At 34.4% G+C, this 24,367-nt stretch overlaps 2 protein-coding genes and 1 non-coding gene across 3 annotated transcripts; all 3 read left to right on the top strand.

Annotated features, from left to right (window-relative positions):
* Positions 1-8,347: 8,347 nt before the first annotated feature.
* On the top strand, positions 8,348-9,108 carry LOC106135573 (gloverin-like). Its single transcript, XM_013335923.2, has one exon. It carries the CDS (start codon positions 8,416-8,418, stop codon positions 8,956-8,958), a length of 543 nt encoding a protein of 180 aa, XP_013191377.2. The 5' UTR covers positions 8,348-8,415; the 3' UTR covers positions 8,959-9,108.
* A 942-nt stretch (positions 9,109-10,050) lies between these two features.
* On the top strand, positions 10,051-10,122 carry Trnaq-cug (transfer RNA glutamine (anticodon CUG)). The gene has a single exon. It is a non-coding gene; the product is annotated as a tRNA-Gln (tRNA).
* Positions 10,123-18,338: 8,216 nt separating this feature from the next.
* On the top strand, positions 18,339-21,653 carry LOC106135579 (uncharacterized). The gene is made up of 2 exons (XM_013335929.2): positions 18,339-19,175; positions 19,585-21,653. The coding sequence occupies exons 1-2, from the start codon at positions 18,375-18,377 to the stop codon at positions 20,053-20,055; spliced, it is 1,272 nt and encodes a 423-aa protein (XP_013191383.2). The 5' UTR covers positions 18,339-18,374; the 3' UTR covers positions 20,056-21,653.
* The last annotated feature ends 2,714 nt before the right edge of the window (positions 21,654-24,367 follow it).

Below are 24,367 nucleotides of genomic sequence, written 5' to 3'. Positions count from 1 at the left end.
CAATTATATGTTGGTTTTAAATTGCACCAACTGAATCCACTCAAAGTTCATGGGGATAAGCGTACCCCAGGCTGCTCCAGAGAGGTTAGGGGGGGGGTGGGGGGACGCAATCACCAGGAGGATGATTGTACAAAAAGTACAGAAGTAACAGTCTCTTAAAAAGGACGGTTATCGTTACTGAATAATTTAACTACAAACGACGTACAGAACCACATTTTGTTCTAATAATTCCGCATAATATTTTGCATTGTTTGAAGCGCAGCGCAGTTGAGTACACTTCGCCTCGTTAGGGGTATTCAATGAATTATTCATAACCTTTTTAACACAATTACCTTCTATCAACTATGTTCTGCACTGTAGACGGCATTGAAGTGAAGCAGGCGAAATGGCTGTGATAATTATTGCCATTAAAAAATATTTTGTGTTGTAACCATTTAAGAACAATAAAAAAGTAAACAGATCCATGTTCATTTGTTACATCTTCCCAGTTTGATCACATATCCGATGTAAATATAATTTCCCATTCATCACATACAGTTTGGATTAAGGAATAGGACATAAGATTAAGGGTATTCCGAGCCGCAGGCGGAAGCTAGTATTTTATAATTTCTCGAAGTCTAATCTTGAGATCATGAGATTTCAAAGCTGCCTACTGTATAAAATTAAAAAAAAAAAACATATTTTCGGGAATTCGTGAAAAGCTTGGTGCCACTACAAATTTATTTTATAACATTAAGATAAACTGAACTTCTATTTTAAATTGTTCTTCTCACTAGCACTTTAAACTGTTATTTACCATAATACTCAAATAACACAGTATTCCTCACTGTTGCACTAAGAGAATGCTCATCCATTATAAACGAGTGAGACGTCCCTAAAAGCTACCTTGGGACGGTCTTTTTATTTCCATAGCGATCCCATTTTACCTGGCAGATATTCTTTCAAAGCTGCATTTGTACGATGTACCGGGTATGTAAAGAAATTTATTATGGCTGGAAACATGGATTGGTAAATATGGATGCGTTTCTTGTTAATAGTTAATTTATAAAAAGAATAATAACCCTGCTTCATACGGGTAAAATTTATACAAATAAACCTTTCTCTTGAATCAGTAAATCTATTAAAAAAAGATCTTTTAAAGATCTAAGCATACATACATTCAGTCAGAAAAGTATCGGGAATGGATTATTTATTTATGGTTCCAAATTCAAATTTTTGTTTTTTTTGTTGTTGTTAGATTGGCACAACTGTTTTCCATTTTGGCGCGGAGTTTGAGTTGCATCTGTTGTTTACATTAAATACAGTGCTATTTTTAGTTATATCATATCTAGTGTGTATTGCTAATTTCATAATGGATAAAAACATCGAACAAAGAGTTTGTCTTAAATTTTGCATTGCCAATGGAATATCGTGTTCGGAGTCACTGAAAATGTTACAGAAGGCTTACGGTGAATCGACTTTATCAAAAACTCGTGCTTATGAGTGGTACAAAGCGTTCAAAAGCGGTCGAGATGTGATGGAAGATTTGCCTCGCTCTGGTAGGCCATCAACGTCTGCAACTGAAGTTAACATCGCAAAAGTGAAGGACATAGTGACTGAAAATCCTCATTCAACTTTGAGAGAGATAGCCACCGAACTTTCTGTATCTCACGAGTCGATCCGTACCATTTTAACTAATAATTTGGGTATGAAACATGTTGCCGCTCGGCTAGTCCCAAAAGACCTGAATTTTTTTCAAAAACTCAATCGCATGAGAGTCGCTGAGGACATGCTAGAACGAGTCAATTCCGACCCAACATTCATGAAACGCATTGTTACTGGTGACGAGACGTGGGTTTACGAGTTTGACATGCAAACTAGTCAACAAGCTTCGGAGTGGCGCCTTCCAACTGAACCGAAACCGAAAAAACCACGCCAAAGTCGTTCAAAAGTCAAAGTCATGTTGACTGTTTTCTTTGACTATCGCGGTGTTGTGCACTCGGAATTCTTGCCGGAAGGTCAAACGGTAAATAAGGAATATTATTTGAGTGTTATGCGGCGTTTAAGAGAGCAAATCCGACGAAAAAGGCCAGATTTGTGGAAAGAAAATTCTTGGATTTTGCACCATGATAATGCACCTTCGCACAAGGCCATCATTGTGAACGAATTTTTAACCAAACACTCAACAAATACCATCGAGCAACCACCATATTCACCAGATATGGCTCCAGCCGACTTTTTTCTTTTTCCTAAACTCAAATTACCACTTCGTGGCACCCGTTTTCAATCGGTAGAAGACATAAAAGAGAATTCGCGGCGAGAACTGACCTCAATTCCGGAAACAGCGTTTAAAAAATGTTTTGATGATTGGATTATTCGTTGGCGTAAGTGTATCGTTTCTAAAGGAGCATATTTTGAAGGTGATAAAATAAATTTGGATGAATAACAAACAGTTTGTGTATTATTGATCTTTTCCTGCTACTTTCTTGACAGAGTAGTATGTATAATACATACAGATAAAGGGACAGACGCGGGAAGCGACTATGTGATTTTTTTTATTAGTATGATTAAAATAGTAATTTTATCTTATCACTTAATAAAATCATTTTTAAGCATAATTTGAAAATTTGCATAAAGAAAAAGTCATTGGCCGAGCGGTTAAGGTGGATTGGGCACCGGTGTTGGTCTCAACCATAATTCAGATGGATCATGGCCACGGGCGGCTCCTGGTGAATTAAGATGATGGAATCACAAATATTTTCGAACCAGCTATCAATGCATCTATGCTACCACTTAGTGCCTATAAAAAACGTAAGAATGGGCTACTCTATCGAGGGGTGAGGTCGCACCCGGGATAAAAGCCAAGGGAATGATACCAATTATTGAACTCGCGCAATGGAAATTGAAGTGCCAATTGCCAAAGACGTGAGGTATAAAAAAACACGTCGACAAAAAGACAAAATAATAACAGTTAAGAAAGCGAATTTACAATGAGAAAAATAATTCTATTTACAGAGTGCAATATGATTTTTTTAGTTTTGTTTCAAATCCTCAAACCAAGAAATTGATAGATCCAGAGGGAAAAGATTTATATTGTATTTAAGTAGGTACTTGAATTTTTTTTGGAATTTTTATAGGAAGCTCCGTCTCGTCTCTATATTGTTTATTTACCTACTCCATGTGTCGGGAAGCCAAAAGACACGTGGTGAACTTTGAGATTGAATTACAAGAACTGGCATTCATGTTAACTAACATTTTATTAGGTACTTGTATAATCTCATTACGATATTTGGCGATAATTAAATGTTTATGTAACAAGCAAAATTCTTATCTAAATAAAAAATATAATTAATTCATTAAATTTAGAAACCAAAAATGCATCAAAATGATACTCATATTTCTTATGTGTAAATACATAAGAGAGAGAATAAATGTTTGCTTTGTTTATAATTTGGATTAAATAATACATATAAAAAGAGTATTTTTGTTGGCTTTGATTATAAGTATACATTGTGCTGTTATATTAAATTATGTTAAAATTAAAGTTTCATGTCAGCTCCTTACGCGATTAACAACCTCAATGTCCAATAAATAAATAAAAATTCTTCGGCCTGTAAAACGGCTGCAAGTTTGAGTCTCTCGGAACGAAATAAAATGAATTTTTAATTCGCACTCGAATGCAGTGCAGTTCCAACGCAATATTAAACATTTAGACGTTTTGTTTGTTCTTTTCTAGAAATGCGATCTTGCAGAAAGTGTACGCTAAGTATTGTAATAGTATTTATATATTTAGGCATGTACTTATTTAAAAAATGCAAGCCGTTAAAATTGTTAAGTAATAAAATATCAGCAGATCGCACAAATTGATGTTAGTTTGTTTATCCCAAAACATCCAGTGGAAAGATATTGTCTCTACCTACCCTTCCGGGAAAGAGGCATAATTTTACATATTTATTTATTTCCACGAAAAAAATATCTTAAGAACATGAAGAGCCTCAATTTATCACTATAGAAATATAAAAATATGTAGGCATTTGAAAATTGATATACCTACAGGATATGTTTCGTTTTATCTTCATTTGCCCCGTCCTTATCCAAATGTATTTCTGCGGTATGTGGTTATCCATTCAGAATTCTAATCAAATTACAGTCCTATTGACCTTTTCAATTACATTTTAACTAACCTTGGCAAACCAGATTCACAGTTTTCAAACAAGATTAAACCGAAAACAAACAAAGTGTATTCTGGGTCACTAAATACATTATAGTCGAGCTTCCCTGATATTTTATAGCTACAAGCCGATGTCAAGGGAATTTTGGCATAGTTCCTGTGGCTGACAGCTTAGAATTTTATGTGGATACTCGAAATGTTTAATTTATAGGACAGGAATTGCACGTGGTTAAGATGAAAAGAGGGAAAGATAGGGCATGTTATTATATTACACATTCCTGCCATGTGGGGAGAGTCTGATGTGCTGAGATACAAGTATTTCTAAGTTCAGTCATCAGTCTGTCATGATCTTAACTTACACACTCATCATCATCATTTTTTCTACGTTTAATATTAGGTACAGTGCCGTGTGGCTCCCGGCACCAATTCAAAAAAGAATAGGACCACTCCATCTCTTTCCCATGGATGTCGTAAAAGGCGACTAAGGGATAGGCTTACAAACTTGGGATTCTTTTTTAGGCGAAGGGCTAGCAACCTGTCACTATTTGAACCTCAATTCTATCTTAAAGCCAAATAGCTGAATGTGGCCTATCAGTCTTTACAAGACTGTTGGCTCTGTCTACCATTTTATTGGCCTCCTAATGAAACATCAGGGACTAATTAGTCTTTAATTCTTTAAGTAAACTTTGCATTGGCAGAACAGGATACATTAAAGTAAGTTTGTAAAAAAGATGTTCCATAAAATATGTTTTTTTTTTATCAAGAAAAGTTATTTGCGATGATACCTAAGTATCGGCAATAACTATGTATAAATCTTTTCAGTTATAAAACCTTTTTTAACTGATGACTATTTGCAGCGGTAACATAGTCGTAAATTTGCATTCAATGCAAATAAAATGATTTTGTGAAAATTCTTATGATCACAAAGGCAAAGATGTGTAAAATTGATTGATGCAAATACATATAGTTATTTTAGTTATAAGTATAACGGTAACTGCTTGATAACTTACTTTACTTACACAATAATTAGGTATGTCGGTAAAGCTTATCTTTCCTTTTATTGTATCAGTTTTTGGGAAGATATAGCGTTGCAAAATGCAGCGCCGTTGTTTAATGGCGGGACATCCATTTCGCCCAAAATTGAACAGGCTAGAATTTTTAGATGTAAGCCGTAAATCTAACGTGTTGTGGGTTTTTAAGGCGTTTATAAACTAACATGTAATTATCTACTATGTATGAATTAGGGCTAGTAACCTATCACTATCACACATTAATAAGTCATACATCTCAACGTAGCCTCTCAGTCTTTTCAAGACTGTTGACTCTGTCTGGTAAGGGATAAATACGTGATTATAAGTATGTATGTAACGTATTAACGGTAAAATGGTCACATTACTGTATTCATTCATTTATATAGTCACGTCTATATCCCTTGCGGGGTAGACAGAACCAACAGTCTCGAAGAGACGTTCAGCTGTTTGGCTTTATGGTAGCATTGAGATTCGAATAGTGAGAGGTTTCTAGCCCATCGCCAAAAATAAGAATCCCAATTTAATAAGCCTATCCCTTAGTCGCCTTTTCAACCTTACTGTATTCGATACTCGTATTAAATTACAGGCAAACTTAAAAATAAATCATTACTTACCAGAAACGAAATGAACAATAGTCGTAATAGTTTACCCATGCCTCCTTTGACTACGTCATGTCTTTTTTTGTATGGACAGGTGGCAAGGCAACTTCGACAAGGTTACTTGAAGGTAAAGTCTTATCGTTGTACCTCTAGTTTTGTTTGTTTCAAAACAACTGTATTTGTAGTCAAGCGGTCCAGAACGATATAAAGATCTTGACCATTACGTTATGGGATATCCCCTCTTTGTGTCCAGGTGTTCAAAAATTCATTAGTTTTATCTAAAAGAATTACACAAAAATCCTATGCATCATGCGATGGTTATAATTGCATTTTGCTTTCTTTGAAGTTGAAAATAAATTGCAAAAGAAACATACATACACTTTCAATTAACTCTCGCTTTAAATGATCCGAAGGTGAATTGATAGATAAACCTTTTGTTCAAATGATTGTGTGTACCGTGTGGTTCTCGGCACCAATTAAAAAAAGAATAGGACCACTCCATCTCTTTCCCATGGATGTCGTAAAAGGCGACTAAGGGATAGGTTTACAAACTTGGGATTCTTTTTTAGGCGATGGGCGAGCATCCTATCACTATTTGAATCTTAATTCTCTCATTAAGCCAAATAGCTGAACGTGGCCATTCTGTCTTTTCAAGCCTGTTGGCTCTGTCTACCCTGCAAGGGATGTAGACGTGACCATATGTATGTATTTATGTATGTGCTTAAATAAATAAATATAAATTGTTTCCTTGGACACGCCCATGAAGGCTTACTGGCAACTTCCCGGGCGTCGTGGCTTCAAATCCCGCGGGAACCATACTTGTTGAAAGTTGTTTTCATCTTAGTTAGTTGCAGGCTCGAATCACGAAAGTTTATTATCCGATTATCCGGAAATAGCTACTTTCTATACATACATATGTTTTCCACGCATTCCCTGGAGAAAAGGGCCGTTTGTGATCACGCATCTAGGAATGGGCAGTCAGGTCATTAGTCTTGTCAACCGTGAATAGACTAGACAAGGGCTCAGCCCCTGTGGTATGGCACGCGTAGTACTATTGCTGTTTCGCTTTTTATTATGACGTGAAACTCACGTGAAACGGGACAGCAATAGTTTTTCGCGCGATAAAAACAGTGTCGCGCGTCTCATTTAGATGGGAAAGTGAGAAGAAAAGCTGGTTCTAAGTAATATTATAACTGCGGACATAATATCTGTCTATATTGTATAAATATAACTCTCTCGTTACCGAGTGACGGACTGACAAACAACGCACAACAAAATCAGTTGGGTATAGAATTTTTTAATTTAGCATGTATAATACTAATGTGAATAGAGGGGATTTTTCGTTTTACGCGGACGAAGTCTCGGGTGTTCTCTAGTAGTTTTTTTATATAAGCCATATGATAATAAATACCTGCAACTTTGTCTTCGGTATTTGTGTATTAATAAAAAAGAAAGCAAATTTTGAATCCAATTTTATTTTATCCATTTGTCGGTCTATGTAACTAATTAGATACTTAATTTTCCACGTCCAAAATTACTTAGCAGCTTTTCTTATCCAATGAAAATGGCTGCAATTATGTAACGAAGTGCTGGAGCCTGAGCTAGACGCTAGTTTGGCCGGGCCGGGCGTCGAACCCGCACTAATCGTCTTAAATTAAGTGAATCGATGTATTCCGCCTTCGGGCAAATTGATTCTCAGCAGGATCGAGAGCACAGAGTTTAATTAAACTCTGGTTTACTTAGTCACAAAATAAATTTTTAGTTACAAGAAATTGACATTTTAAATACTTTGACAATGTTTCGTGGATGTCGTGAGAGGCGACTACGGGAATATAAGCACTTTCATCTTTTTAGCGCAGGAAAAAAACTGTGAACCAACCTGATGTGTAGTGACAGTATCTGCTGGATCAAGGTGATGGTCTAATCCTACACAAGAAGGTATTTCAAAAACTGAGGTCAAAAGAGGGTAGATTTATCGAGGGTAACAATTCACCTGACCTACCGGACCTTCCCAGTTCTGGATTGTGGTCACAGGCGGACCCTATAAATACACTATTAAAAAGATAATGCCTCAAACTATTTCACTTTTAAGTAATGTTTGTAACGATGAAATGAAAAACTAAAAAGCGTCTATTGAATAGAAAAAAATAATAATTTTAGAACGAAAAACCTAGTTACACGTCGCGCAACGCAACTAACAAAAAATAAATTATTTAATTGAATAAAAGTGCCGAGTTCGTTTTCCTGTTTCAACCAAATGCAAATTTCGGTCCGAGGGACTTTTTCAAAAATACCATTTGAAAAGTTGATTGACGGAGTGTGTCGAATCGACTCATTATAATTACTGTGAAACCCCGAGAAATGATAACTGTTTATAGCCCTTAATCACGTTAAAATATGGTTAAATATTGCTTGCAAATTATGATCCTTCTCGGCAATGAATGATAACCTATATGCACTAACGTTGATAGGAAAACGGCACAGGGGAATAACTTTATCCTTGAACATACAATGGTACCTGAAAAAGTCCCAGGGTTGGGCGGTTTTGAATAAATACTGTACTCAGGAAGGCTGATGCATCAGTTAAGGAACTTCACTCAAAGAGATCACCACAAGATCACAACAAAAACTAACAATGAAGACAGTTTGTGCATTCGTTTGCTTGCTCGTGGCCGTAGCGGCCCAAGAGTTTATACATCCCGAAGAATTGGAAGCCCTGTCCTGGTATCAGAGTCCAGAGCATCTCAGGTACCGGCGGCAGTTGAAAGCAGACCCGAAGACTGGTGACGTCACCTACACCCACAAGACTTCCGATAGCGGTCAACTCTTCGGTACCCTGGGATCAAGAGGAGACGCCGCTTTTGGTAAAGCTGGTTATAAGCAAAACATTTTTGATGATAACCGTGGTAAATTGGACGCGACTGGCTATGGCTCCCATGTGATCAGTCCCTATGGCTCTTCAAACCACTTGGGTGGTCGTGTGGACTATACTGGTGATCATACGAAGGCGTCTCTCGATGTGAGCAAGCAGTTGCACGGCATGACATCGCTGGAAGCGGCTGCGGGAGCCAGGTGGCCCATCGGGAAGAATGGAGACATCAGTCTTGAAGGCACTTACAATAGAATGGGCCCCTTCCAGGATTATGGCGCGAGGGCTGGTCTTAACTACAGGTTTTAGGTGACTTTGTAAAATAATAATTTTTATTACAATTTGTGTGTAAGTATTATGTACATCAGATTTTCTTGTATAGGTATATATTTCTATAAATCTTTGATTCTGGTCATATTTTATGTTTAATTAAATTAATAAAAGGTTGTCATCATTAAATTGCATTTTATTTATCATTCTACTTACATAGATATAGATAAACTCCGAATGAAATTAGGTAAAACTTTTAAGTGATTTCTGTTTACTTTTTTATTGAATAAAATATTACATAGGTGTACGCCTGTAAATATTTATACAGCAATAGCACAAAAGCACTACATTTATAGTTTAAGGTAGGTTCTTGACACAATTTTTTCGGTTTTCAATAGCTCAAACACGCTATCTATGTGTTAATCAAATAATACAGCGACTAATTAAAAATGTAAGATTATAAATAAATTAGTATCTGTACTAAGATCATTATTTATTTCTTATCACACATAACGGAATTCATCGTTATTAAACACCTATCATTTATTTATGAACGTAATCAGTCTGGGTTCTGTCTGGGTCGTAGGCAGGTATTCCACAGAATGTGTTAAAATTCACTGAAAAGTAATACGCAATCAACGTAGATCATTAAATGTTTGTTGATATCAGCCCGAGGGGAGGGAGAGCTAATTTAATATTAAGTGCTAAGTGTAAAAAGATAACCTTGTGACGTAACATTTCCTTATGTCAATCAATAAATTGTCAGTAAATAAAAAATAAGGATTACATAGCATCTTTGAAATTGTATTTCATTTCTTTTTTTTTCACTCGATTTCAAAAGATAGAGATTAATTTACCAGCCTTTTAAATAGATTATGAATTTAATTCTAAGTAGATTACTTATTTTTTTTTAAATATGACCATAACAACATTATTAATTAGGTGTGATTAATATACATAATTTATTTTGAAAAACACATCAATTTATTTTGGCTCAAGCTCTATTGACCGCTTACTAATGTGGTGAGTGAATGAGCGAGACAGAGATAGATAACAAGCAAGAGACAAACAAGGTCATGCGTACTACGTCGCTTGTTGAAATTGATACAGTGTTTCGCCGCTTCACGTATCGGTCCCATGGTGTAATGGTTAGCACTTTGGACTCTGAATCCAACGATCCGAGTTCAAATCTCGGTGGGACCTGTGGGTTTATAATCATTTTGTTTTTCCTTTTTTATTATTTATAAGTTTTAATGAAACTAATCCTGTTTTATTTATGTATTTCATTAATTTTAGTTAATGATTGCTATTTCGTGTGGAAATGCATCATGCCGCAAGAGCACTACATTTTTTTCATATAATTAGGTAATAATTAGTTTATTATCCTTTTCATTTTCGAGATTAGGATAAAATGTAATTTTTAGTAATTTATTATAATATATATTTTTTTAAATTTATATTTATTACTGTATAATTAGAAATTAGACAATTTGGACTTTTTTGGAGCGGATTTGTAAAGATTTTTTTTATTAGCACAAAATCGCCGAATCAAGTCTTTGGATTACCTATCTACTTCATTCTATCATTACAAAGGGTTCGGAGTTGATCAACAATATTATATTCAAGTTATTGGCTTCAATTACGAAAGCTCTTGAAATCAGCAATTATATTGGAAAATGGGAGTTAAAAATAGTCCGTCCAAGCGGAGCGGGAGGTGGGCGGGGTCACAGTCATAGCGATTTATTTAAAAAATGGTTACCTAGCTTATGTTTTTCTGATTTTCATACGCGAGTTAGAGTCTGTTCAAACTTATTATCATTTGAAGTTTTTTTTAAGTGTTTTACTCATGCTGTTCACAATTTCACTGCAAGCACTTTAAGTAAGAGAGGGAAGAGTTCGGGAAACACTACTATTTATTTTTAATAGTAGGTAGCGAATATTTTAGAAAATGTTAGCGATTAATTTTAAAAAAAAGTTTTTTGATTACAGTATTTTGCGTTGGTAATAATTCTATATTTGTGAACATAACAAAACCATAAGGGTCGCGATTGATCTATTTGGTATTCAAAAGATAATACTTATATAAGGATCTATGTCAGATCCAAATCCATTTTTTTGTCAGCTTAGATCATGGTTGTCATCGTAAGAATCAATAAATAGCTTTTTATCCATGTCTTATGTATGTCATTATTCTCAAAATTGTCTTGTTTGGTGACTCTACCCTAACAGTGAGACCTCGCCCTTAGCATCATATAGTTAGCTTCAAAGAATAGCCACTTTAGGTCCTCCATTTTTCTTTACTTTTTTATTGGACATCCCTCGCTTTTGGATTTGAATAATACTGTTTGAACGCAATGACAGAAGTTACTCTCTTTTGGAGTTAGCCGCGTATTGTATAATGCTTTTAATCTCATTTGTATTCGTCACAAAAGAAAATTCTCTAAAATTCCACGGCTTACCCAACATTTCCTTGAAAATCCTGCTGAATTCTGATTGCTTTTAGTGTGGCGGCTAAGTGTTATGGTTATACCTGATGCCCGCGACTTTGACTGCGTAATCACTCCGCCATATTTGGGATTGATATTATTTTTAGTGATGGAAGTACGAGTATTTGCAAGTTATTCTTGTGAAGGTAGGATTTAAGAAATTTGACATAAAAGGTATTTCTTTATACGTTACGTTTTGCCCAAAGTTTTTCTCCTATGGGAATATGCAAAATCAAGTTATAACGCTTTTTTCCCTCACAGGGTAGATAGAACCATCAGTCTCGAAAAGGCTGAAAGTTTGACATTGGGTAATAACGTTATTCTATGCCAAATTTAATAAAAAAACGGTGTACTATTTACGGATATAAATCTATAGATATAAATCAACTCACTTTTACAAAATAACGCGACAAAGTTTAATATTCTGTTGACCCTACTACCCAGTTTTCAGGATCGCCTAATTATGAAAACAAATTATCCCTTAGTTGTTCCGTTTTCATGTACTCAAGTATCTAAATGTAGGTAACATTCAGCCTTGACTTTAATCATAGCTCGGTGATCCTTCGAAATTGACTTTTTGAAGGGCTGCCTACCTTAATTTATGGACCCTTTGGCGTTATTGAAAAACCTGCTTCTTGAGATTGCTGGAGACTGAAAGAAAATTGGAATTAAAGCTGTCGTTCTTCAGTGATTGGATTTTTAATTGCGATTGATAAGTCTTTTCAAATCTGTTGGCTCCGTCTACCCGTAAGTAGTTAAGACGTGATGTAAAATTTGTACATATTGCTACTTACCACAATGGTCTAATACTATATACATACATACATACAATCACGTCTATATCCCTTGCGGGGTAGACAGAGCCGACGGTCTTAAAAAGACTAAAAGGCCACGTTCAGCTGCTTGGCTTAATGATAGAATTGAGATTCAAATAGTGACAGGTCGCTAGCATGTCGCCTAAGTTTATAAGCATATTCCTTAGTCGCCCTTTATGACATCCATGGGAAAGAAATGGAGTGGTTTTATTCTTTTTCCTATTGGTGCCGGGAACCACACGGCACTGTAATGCTATAGTGACAATACAAAAATTGGTCAAACATTTAAAGCAAAGCTATTATTATACCTACGTATTAGTACCGCTTAAAATCTGTATGTGATGTGATCATGGTGACTTGACAAAGTACATAAATGTTAAATGTTGCCTTTGTTTACCCCAGTGAAGAGATTTCAAGGTGAACACATTAGGTATGTTTATAAATGACGAGTTATTTTCCTGGGGTAAGTATATCACAAGGATGTTTTCTTTCAAATTAAATGGCGGATGCAAAAAGCTATCTTTGTTCACTGGGCGCACTGTATATGATAGCATACATTGGAATAATAAAACCGGTCCCCCATTTAGAAAATATTCGATTTCAAATGATAAGAGATGTTAAAATAAATACATTGCTAATATGGTAGAGACCGATCACGCTACTTATGATGTTTTATATGTTTATATTTACATATTATATTTATACAGTACACACATAAATATGACGTCGTTGTACCTTACGGGAAGGGCAGAGTAATGACTGGCTATTGAGTCAACAGATTTGAAAGCTGCGTTGATTGATGGTTTAAGTTGGAATTGAGATTCGGAAATAATGGCAGGTTTTTAGCCCAACACCTAAACTAAGAATCTAAAAGTTTAACCTTGGCAAGACAAAATCTCAATTGAATTGTAAAGCCATATAGCTGAACGTGGCATTCCAGCCTTTTCCAGACTGTTGGCTCTGTCTACCCCGTTAGGGATAAAACGTGATTATAATGATTATGTATTAATGTGATTATATTGATTGTGATGATTAATGTCGAAATTCATTAGTACGAATGAGTAGCGAAACACGATCTTCGTCTTTTTATACCGTGTGTACAAGAGCCTGATCGGAATGGAATTTGAATTGTATATTCTAGGCTTAAGGTGTACTTTCGCATGAGGGCTTTTGTCCCACGGATTGGATTGAGGATTGAACTCAAGTGTAGCATTTTGTAGCGTGGGAATTCGTGTTTTGTAGTCTTTCGCATTTAAATTTTTTTTGTTGACTATATTTTTTTATATAATAAGCAATGGAGATGAGTGTTTTCTGGTTAGGTATTATTATGAATACCTGATTACACAAGTGAAGAGGACTTTTGCACTTGATCAAGAAAAACGTGTTACTTGTTGAAGTTAAAAGCTTAGTACTTTGTACTTTAGTTGCTTTGGAGTAAAATATCTTAAAAGCCATCTGAAATCATTCATATAATTATATTCATTCAACATATCTTTACGGACAAAACTATTAACTATCGATTCTTTAGCGCAAGATGAAGTAGCATTTGGTACAAAATAACTTTATTGACTAAGCTGACTGTTATTAATTATGATTAATTCAATTTATCGAAAAAACACTAGTTTGTACTTAAATCTAGGATTATTTACAGAAAGGAAAATAACTTTATATGTAAATCCAATAAAGTCGTAGAAGTATCAGTTGTAGTTCAAGGTGTTTCCCACGTTGATGCGACGCGGGAACCGACCGTTGGACCGTGGGAACGATCAACGCCTTTACCTGTGCACAAAAAGTCAACATTAACGTCCCAGGCAAAAAAAGAGTGTTAATAATATATTTTTTTTTGAAATAGTTGTATTTTAAATGTATATTCGTTTAGTAAAATTTTACGTGCCATATAAAATTAATAAATTTATTTTTTTCTTTAACTTTGTCACAAATGTTTAGTATTAGTAATAATTTAAGTAATTTATATCAGTCCACCCCGAATCGTACCTGACGCTAAAGTGCTTTGTTTTATTGTTTGTTTGTTAATTTACATTGTTTTGTTTACTTTCGCCTTGCTAGTATACATAATTAGTCGCAAACGGCACAAAATCAGTGTTTCTTATGGGGTAAGATTCCCTATTTCCTTCTCTTAAATTATAGTTAGGCAAACTAACAGTAATTGAATTTTATAACATTGAAAAGGGATACCTACCTAATCATTTGTTCTCTCCATATTTTGAGCTACGAGGGCGGCAGGGTCAGACAAGTTGAAGTTCAAGGGCGCTCCCACGCCACCAGCCGTGAGAACCCGCCTTACACTGTGGGAATCCGTTTGAACTTGTAATAAATTATGCTTTTGTCGAAAAAAATCCCATTATTGATGAAATAATTATATTTTACGTAAATAAATTTTAAATAAATAAAATAAAAGTTGTTAAAGCGTATTGTAATAAAAAATAATAATTTAATTAAAAAATATTTTTTTTAATTTTTTTTTAATTTTTAGTTTTAATAATAATGAACGGTTTTAATTTAAAGAGTGGCATAAAAACAATCTTACCCGAGAGCACCGTGTCCCCACTGAGCCGCTCCAAGAAAGCGCCAGGGCACTCTTAGATGGTATTTCTCAATAATATGTTTTCAATCTACATTAATCTACATGAACAATATTGTACAGCACATAATCCGTTACTCTCAGCTTTTTATACTTGATCGAAGCTCTGTGCATGCCATTACCAATAAATAAATATAAATATACCTATACGGGACAAATTATACAGATTGAGTTAGCCTCGAAGTAAGTTCGAGACTTGTGTTACGAGATACTAACTCAACGATACTTTATTTTATAATAAATACTTATATAGATAAACATCCAAGACCCATGCCAATAAGAAAAAAATCTTTTGTCCTCATGCCCTGGCCGGGATTTGAACCCGGGACCTCTGGTGTCACAGACAGTGCGTACTACCGCTGCGCCACAGAGGCCGTCAACAAGGTCGTTTGATTGGCAGACACATATGATCTATGTTTATATTTTCTCGAAGTGCTGATGACCGATGGGGCTAAAAGTCCTTGAGTGAGAGTGAGTGTAAGAAACATACAGGAAAGCGTAGCGTAGGATAGCCCCACGCGAGATGGACCGATAGTGAAGTCTTTGGGGAAACAATACTCTATAGGGGAAACATTGGATGCAGCTCGGCTCCAACAGAGCGAGGTGCAAGTCATTGGGGCAGGCCTAAGTTCAGTAGTGGATGTCCTATGGCTGTCATATGACGATGAATTTATTTTGAAATTAATTAATAGCAGCAAAAATTAAATAAATACTGATAACAAAAAAAAATACTTAAAACGCTGACGCGAGTAAGCGAGACGAAGCGAGTATGAGTAAAAAACTCGCAATTAAATAAAGGTTATCTTTTGTTATCTATAATGTAGTTTATTTAGATTTTTTTTGCTGTGAGGGCGAGGGCGCTACCCGTGGGATTAAATGTATTGGTCGTGGGAAATTGTGTTGAAAATGCAGAACAGAATGATTTGCCATACAAAAGTATAACCTCACAATTTATCTATAACTTACAAAATATGGTGTTGTTTCATCAGTCGTTTCTCTTCCGCTGATTTTCTTTGCTTTTTCTCTCAATTAGAATTCGGACTTTATTAGGTATGTTATGTATTTGACAGGCTTGTGTACGTTGAGTTATATCAAATAAATCTTTCATTCATTCATTCAGTTTTATTTGTTTAACTTTATGTTTCTTTATGTAACCCGTTCACTTTTCAACCGCTGCCCCACGAACTCAAAAATTCTATTGACAGATCTTACATACATTTTAAATTTCAGCGTTACAAGTTGATTATTATAATTATCACGGGATTATATAATTACTTTTATTTATAATATTATCATTGATTGCATGTTTAATGTACATTAGTATGAGTCATTGCTATTTCTATGAAATTTAAACAGGTAATGTTGTATAAAAATTGGTTGGTGTTATCAAAGATTGTAAAAATATATCGCTACTAACTGCATTATCCTTAAAAGTACGTTACTTAGATATAATTACTTCTTTGTATCTTACGGGGTAGTCAGAGCCAAATGTTTTCTAAAGAATTAGTCAACCATCCACTTATTTCTTCAATTATATATTCTATTTAATATAAGTTATAAAGTACATAATTAAAAATACTACTGACAAGCAGGAATTAATTGTCAGTTGTCTTGTATATCACTAAACTGATTTTCATGAAATCTGTTATAGATACACTACATATAAGTACAATTATTGAGACAACAGCTTTTTTCGCAACAATAATTGGTCCAAATAAAAAAAAAGGAATTCTACCAAGAACTAAACCAACTTACCTATAAAATACTTACTAAAATTAAAACTAAAATGGATTTTATTATATTTAAAAATGTGTTTCATGTGGTAAGTATCTTCACTGTGTGGTGTATGTAGGTGTACTTCAGAAGATGAACATCCGTAACATGACTTTTTTGTGTGTGCAAAACACATGTAAAATAAACAAAGTTAAATTGAGATTAAAGATAAACGGCAAAACACAGGTTATTATCGTTATTTATTCAACATATGTATTACACACATTTGTAAAATCGAGCTAGTAGATAGCATGACTTGGGATTGCAGACTTTTTATGACTTATAATGATATAGTTTTATACCAAATATGACTAATTCTGATAAGTTTTATGTGCGTGTACTTGTACTATATTGTGGCGAAATCTATACGTCACAAAAATAAAAAATAGAATCACGCGACGCTATTAGTCATACCTAAACAGCGAAAAACCTAAATCGCGCAAGCAAAGATTTCACGGATTGGAGCTTATATACAACCTCCGACACAACATCGTCGGAGCCGCGGATCCCCAGGCATAACACCTAGCCTGGCGGAAGATCTTCCCTTTGGCGGCGGTCGAGCCGAAATACAGCATCGCTCTAGCTACAGTTGAATTCTAATAAGGTTTAAGCATTTTAATGTCAAGCCACTAAATTATAAATATATACACGGGACAGATTACACAAATAGAGTTGGCCTCGAAGTAAGTTCGACACTTGTGTTATGAGATGCTAACTTAGCGATACTATATTTTATAATAAATACTTATATTGATAAACATCTTATATTCAGGACAATCAGAGTAAGTTATTTTCTCATCATGCCCTGGCCGGGATTCGACCCCAGACCTCCGGTGTCACAGACATAACCGCACTACCTCTGCGCGTTAGAGGCCGTCCTACATTAGGGCAATTGCCTGTACTGTGGTTTATTTTTCTTATATTGTACCATACATTTGATTTGTTGCCTTTTTTATCTTTTTTATGTTACCAGCGTATCGATTTCCGGAAGCACGTCCGGAAAGGAACGAAACCTTAGGGTTATATTGTACTCACCCCAATTATCGAATGCATAGTACGGTGCTTTAAAGTGACAATATACATATTAAAAATTTTGATGAAATAAAAACGAGTTTCATAACTTAACATTAGTTTAAGACAATACGATTTTAAGAAAATGAATTTAAAATAAATAAAAAATTTAAAAAATACCCCATATAAATTTAAGTTCCCTTTATAAAGTAAGAAACTCAATCTTAAAGTACCTTAGAATATTTTCGAAATACGTCGCATTGAGTGACCGCTCCAAATCCAAAACAAATACTTAGTCTAACCTATCTAAATCTCTTTTGTTGCATCGGGGTTTAAGCTAAGAACACTCCCGATTAAATCATCAATATTCTCTATCAGTGCGTTTTCACTCGAGTATGTTCACCGACATTCGGTCTACCTTAACCACCTTTAACATCCACTTTAAACGGCTTAACCGATTTATAAAACATGTCTAAGGATACTTGCACGTAGGTATATCATAAAACATATAAATTGATATCGTTTCATCTGTTTGTGACTTATGATGCCACGGACAAATAGGCACACAGAAAGACACGACAAATTTATAACACCCTTCATTTCCGTGGGGGATTAACTAACTACTTATAGTCTCTATTTTTGTTGATATTTTCGTTTAATCAGCTGTAAGTATCCGTTATCTATAATTTTATCACAACAAATCAGCTAGGTATAAAAGGCACCTAAATATATAACAAAACAGTTACAGAGCTCAAATATCTGACGAGCATGGCAGAACTTGTGTTTGACGGAGAAATAGATAGTCTGACGCCGAGTCAAAAAGATTTGATATGTAAAGTGCTTGATAAAAGGAAACTGAAAGCCAAGAAAATTCACATAAAAACACTTGGTCAGGCTGGTGATAATTATATTGCTGATGTCAAGAACATAATAGCTGAGTTGGACAATGGTGAAAGTTTCAAAATCGTGGCAAAAGTTGCACCAACAAATGAAATGGCTAGGGAAGCACTAGGCACGGCAATGCTTTTTAATAATGAGTGTGTCGTATACAACGACATTCTTCCAAAATTTATTGATATACAACGCGCTGCTGGTTTATCGCCACAAGATTTTTTCAAGTATCCTGAGTGCTACGGAACTTTAAAGGAGCCTTTGAATGAAATATTACTTTTGGAAGATCTAACAGTGTCAAATTATAAAATGCTTGATCGATTTACTCCGTTGACAAATGAAAGCATTAGACTTGTTTTGAAAAACTTAGCAATTTTACATTCTTTATCGTATGTGTTCAAGAAAAATGATCCAGATACTTTTGATTCATATACTAATAAGTTTGAAGATTATTATTCAGTGTTAAGTACAAAACCTGACACTCTACAATATTTTGCTAGTGTTGAAGCAGATGCGATTTCAATTTTAGAAAGTGAGGAATATAAAAAGGCTATCCGTGGTACTCTTTCTGAATTATCAAAACATTCTGCAAAAATTCTCAAATATGAACGCAATTCTAGATATTCTGTTATTATTCATGGTGACGCTTGGACCAACAATATGATGTTTCGTTTCGAGGTGAGCTATAAAAATATCTACATTATTATGGTGACCGAGGACAAACGAATAGTATGTGAATAAATGTCCAGTTTAATAATAAAATTTATCTTCCTTAATATTTCTGAGCTGATTTTTTTATGGATATGTACAGTACACTTTTTGATAAAGCTTGATGATAAGATAATACTGTACATTGATAGCACTAATCGAAATTAAAATTATGAAAGTGCATTAGTATGATGGTTCTTTGTCAAGCTTTAGTATTTATTTAGTAATCGCTATATGGTACAACAAAGTAGAAGTCCATGTCTGTTTCTAAGATATATTTCATAAACTGAAAAGAGCTGATTAAATTTTATCACTATAGGCTTATTTCAGTCAGTATTTTTTTGGTGGTAAGTAATTCTAGAAATGTGTTAAATTGCAGGGAAGCAACCCAGTGGGAGCGATTTTGATCGATTACCAGTTATGTAAGGTTGGAAGTCCTGTGAACGATCTCCAATACATGATATTCAATTGTTCAGATTACAATACAAGGCATCAATACTTCTATGAATGGATTGACTACTATCATTCGGAACTGGACAAATCTTTGTCCAACTTCGGCATGAAAGCTAATTACGTATACCCGAGGGATCAACTTGACGCTGATCTCCGAAGATACTCTAAATTTTATCTGGGTACAATAATTATGTCGCATTCGATGTTAATAAGGAAAACTGAAGACGCTGCTAAAATTAAGGATGTAATTGTTAACGACAGTTCTGACACGGAGGAGATTGAACAGTTAACAGCTTCACTGCAAATATCAAACTTAGACTCTGACTCTATTGCACGGTTCAAGGGTAAAATTGAGGAATTGGTTCAGAGTTATCGTGAGTTGGGCTTTCTTGAGTAATATTGAAGGGCTTTGTGTCAATTGAAAAGCCCACTTTCTCAATCATCAGAAAGGCATTAATACAATTTGAGCGAAGGCAAATACAATTATTCGGACTAAATTGTCTACACTAAGCTTGTGTCGTCTCTTGGGACCTACGAAATAAATTTTCAAGACGCCATTTTATTATTATCAATGTATTATTATTATACACTTATTTTTTATATAAATTATTTTGTTAAAGAATTTGAGTTATTTAATATTTATTCTTGAGAATAGCTTAATTTTCCTTTTTGTCAATAAAAATGCCATATAAAGAAGAAATCTCCTTAATTATTCAAATTTCTATGTAAAATGCGTAATTGATTACTGCAACTAGCAAAATATTAGTTTATTGTTTAACTTTAATAATATTAAGATAATAATTTAATATCTCACCTCATTTCTCTTATCATGTTTACGCTCCCCGATTAGTTAACAAACTTTATTTCTTAGAAAATATAATAATATTACCTAGTGTGTTACTAATTAAAAGTATTATTTAAATTTCATTATACATACATACATAATATCACGCCTCTTTCCCGGAGGGGTAGGCAGAGACTACCTCCTTCCACTTGCCACGATCTCTGCATATTTTCTTCGCTTCATCCACATTCATAACTCTCTTCATGCAAGCTCGGCGGTTTCGGGTACTTTTGACCTGACCCTTTGCCAGGACGTCCTTAATTTGATCAAGATACGTTCGTCTAAATTTCATTATATTGGTATATATTATCTACAATCAGAAATACAGTGGATTTTTCTTAGACAAACATAACAAATAAGTACATAACATATAAAATAAATGTGTAGGTTGTTTAACTTAATGTTTTGTACAAAAAGTAAAGCAATAGAAGAACTAAATAATATAGTAGAGTTCTTGAACATTTTATCTCTGCATATAGGAGATAAATATGTACACGTAAAATGTTATTTCATCAATCTATATCATAATATTATCAATGCGATATGTATCATAAAGTGTAAAGAATAAATTGATAATTTAAGAGTCCCAGTTATTCAATAGATATCGGAGATTCGAGGCAACGTGTCCCAATTTGTAGTTCAAGGAGGAATTAACAGCTTAACGCCACATCAAAATAAGCGGTAAGAGAAGTATTACATTATAGAACTTAAAGCTAATAAAGTTCTAATAGGAACACTTGGACACACACATAATTATGTCGCTAATGTCAAAACGATAACGGCAGAATTAGATAATGATGAAGCATTTAAGATTATAAGAAAAGTTGCACTAACTAATGAAACGGCAAGAGCTGCAATAATTGCAGTCAGATTATTTAAAAAGGAGTGAACCGTGTACAACGAAATGCTGCCGAAAATTGCCGCTGGCTTATCATCACATGAAGTCTTTCGTTTACCTGAATGTTATGGTTCTCTAATTTAACAAATACCTAGGAATAAATAGCATTTAGACCAGTGGTTCACGTTATTTATTCAAGTATTAATTTGGGAAACATAAAATGTAATGACATTGTAATAATACGCTCATAATATCACAATATTTAGTAAATTAAGTAGTACGAAGGAATTTATTATAAATAACTTGTTCTTTATTCATTCATTTATATTATCACAATTCATTCATACCCCTTGCGGGGTAGTCATGGCCAGCAGTCTTGAAAGACTGATAGGCCACGTTCAGCTGTTACCTTGTTTATTTTACTCGTATATATATCGATCGATTGTTGAAATACCTCCACTCATTAAGAACCTGATAATTTTATTAATCGTAGAATTACAAAACCATAAAAATACAAGAAAAACATAATTGTTTCACCTAAATGGTAATTCAAAAAGCAATTGTTTTCTAAAACTATTGTTAATGTTACTAATGATCAACCTTGTGGTAAAGATAAATCTGATCTCTTTCAACTTGTCAATCTTTTAGACTACGTACGCATTTTATGATCGCGAACATTATTAGATTTACTATAAGTGTCGTGTGGTTCCCGACACCAGAAGATAAAGAATAGGACCACTCCATATCTTTCCCATGGATGTCGTAAAAGATGATTCTTCTTTTAGGCGACGGGCAAGTCACCTGTCACTATTTGAATCTCAATTCTATCATAAAGCTAAACAGTGGAACGTGGCCTATCAGTCTTTTCAAGACTGTTGGCTTTGTCTACGAGATGGATATAGACGTGTTTATATGTATTTATGTGTGTACTATTTTAATTTAGTCTGCTACCTTAACCTCCGACGCTTAATGATTCCGGTTATTATCACTCCACACCAATGACATTATTTGCTTTTTGCTTTATCACTGGAAACAATTTTTAGATGACACTTCATCCGTGAGCTCATTGTTGTTGGTTCTTTGGGACGCTAATGTCCAGTCGCGAGTGACTGAATAACACGTGTTTTAGTGTTCGTGGATATAAATTGTGATAAAATATTTTTAAAAGGTATATATTTAGACGACGAGCTTGCTTTTTTGTAAATAATCAAAGATTTATATGATAATGATGATATGAGACGGAAAATTTGTCCGTATAATGTTATCATTATCATATCAATTCTAGTCAGACGAAAGTCAGTTTGTGTAAAAACTTAACAACCGGGTCAAAGTCAGAAGGGTTTAAGAGACAGTAAAATAATATTAACAAATATAAACCAAATAAAATAAAAACATTAAAATATGAAGAGGAAAAACATCAGAAAACAAGATAGAGTAGAAAAACTAGTGAATCAAAAATCATGAAGGCCGTAGCTCGGTGTCAGGCATCAGACCGTGATTACCTTGGAAATGATTTCACAACTGGTCATAATTGACTACAGAATTGTTTTTTTTGTCTTCATCTAAAATTATGTGGGCGTAGTTTAAAACACAATTCGCTATTCAGGCTTGAGGTTATAATTCTATAGGTATCTGGGGTGCTGAAGTGGTATTATTGCCCAAATCCAAAATTTTAAAGATATGACAATTTTAAAATGCCAATTGTTTTCTTATACTGTTGCTAATTGGTAAGATTTTTGTTAATTTACTGGATCTGACAACTGATATATGTTGTTGATTGTACACATTAGCGTCTATAACACACCATGATGAGAAAAATGCGAAAAATAGTTGTGAAAGAGTTTTCGATTACACTTGTAGGCTGTTACTATCTCCGAATAAACAAGCAACATAGCTCTTTCTATCCTGTAAATAAATCAAAGCCATTCATTTTAATCCTTATTCTATGTTAATTGTGAACGTATGGTGAATAGTTCCATAGATTTTGTCATTACATTACTTCGTCCTCTTGACGTTACATCCTGATCTCTTTGAAGGTCGGTTTGTGACCATGTTTCAGGAATGCTTCGTTCAGATTTTTACAAGAAGCGACTCCCATGATGCCTGACATCCGCAATCTTTGCAGGGGGACCTAACTCATGTTGAATCATGGTTACACCTCGATTTTCCTGGAGGTCCTGTTTTCCGTACGATGTCTCACTGTAAAATAATCGGTTGTTTAAAAAATTATTGTAACTACGCAATTCAGGAAAGAGTTATTGGTACATGGCCGTGGGAGAATTAGAAACTGTGCCTTCATGTCGACCGACACGACGATACTTTAACGTGTTTGACGATTTATTCCATACTAGCAGCAGCTCGAATAGCACCACCCGCAAAAAGCGACAAATTTTGTGCCACCTAAAAAAAGCGAAGAATTTAGAGCGACCTATAAAAGAATACAGTTTTATAACAAAATTCACGGGGACTGTAATTTTTGCCGGAATAAGAACTACCCCATGCCATTCTCCTGACTCTTAAATTAAGTATATGAAAAACCTGTCACTATTTGAATCTCAATTCTATCATTTAGCCGAGTAGCTAGACGTGGCCATTCAATCTTTTGATGACTGTTGGCTCTGCCTACCCCGCAAGGGATATAGACGTGATTATATGTTATGTTATCTTTGAGAGTTACCAAGAAGATGGTAGAAGATAACGCGTAAAGAGAAAACAAACAAACATATAAACTTACCATCGCATTTATAATATTAGTGTATGGATTTGATGCCTACGGTACACAATGTAAATATTGTGTTGTAGATTTTAATATCACCGTCAATGGTTAATGAGGTTTAATGTTATCAGACTTAGTTGTTGATAAAACAGGAGTTGATTTCTGTAAATAACGGATTTGATAATATATCTTTATGTATTTTGTATGTTGCTATACTTATATCACTCTTTCTGTGGGGTCGGCACGTGACTAACTTTTATTTACAAATCTATATTAGAATCCCAACTAATATTAAACATTTTTTAATTTAA

Source organism: Amyelois transitella, chromosome 21, assembly GCF_032362555.1.
Source record: "Amyelois transitella isolate CPQ chromosome 21, ilAmyTran1.1, whole genome shotgun sequence".
NCBI lineage: Eukaryota > Metazoa > Arthropoda > Insecta > Lepidoptera > Pyralidae > Amyelois > Amyelois transitella.
This window is presented reverse-complemented; position numbering and strand designations above follow the sequence as displayed.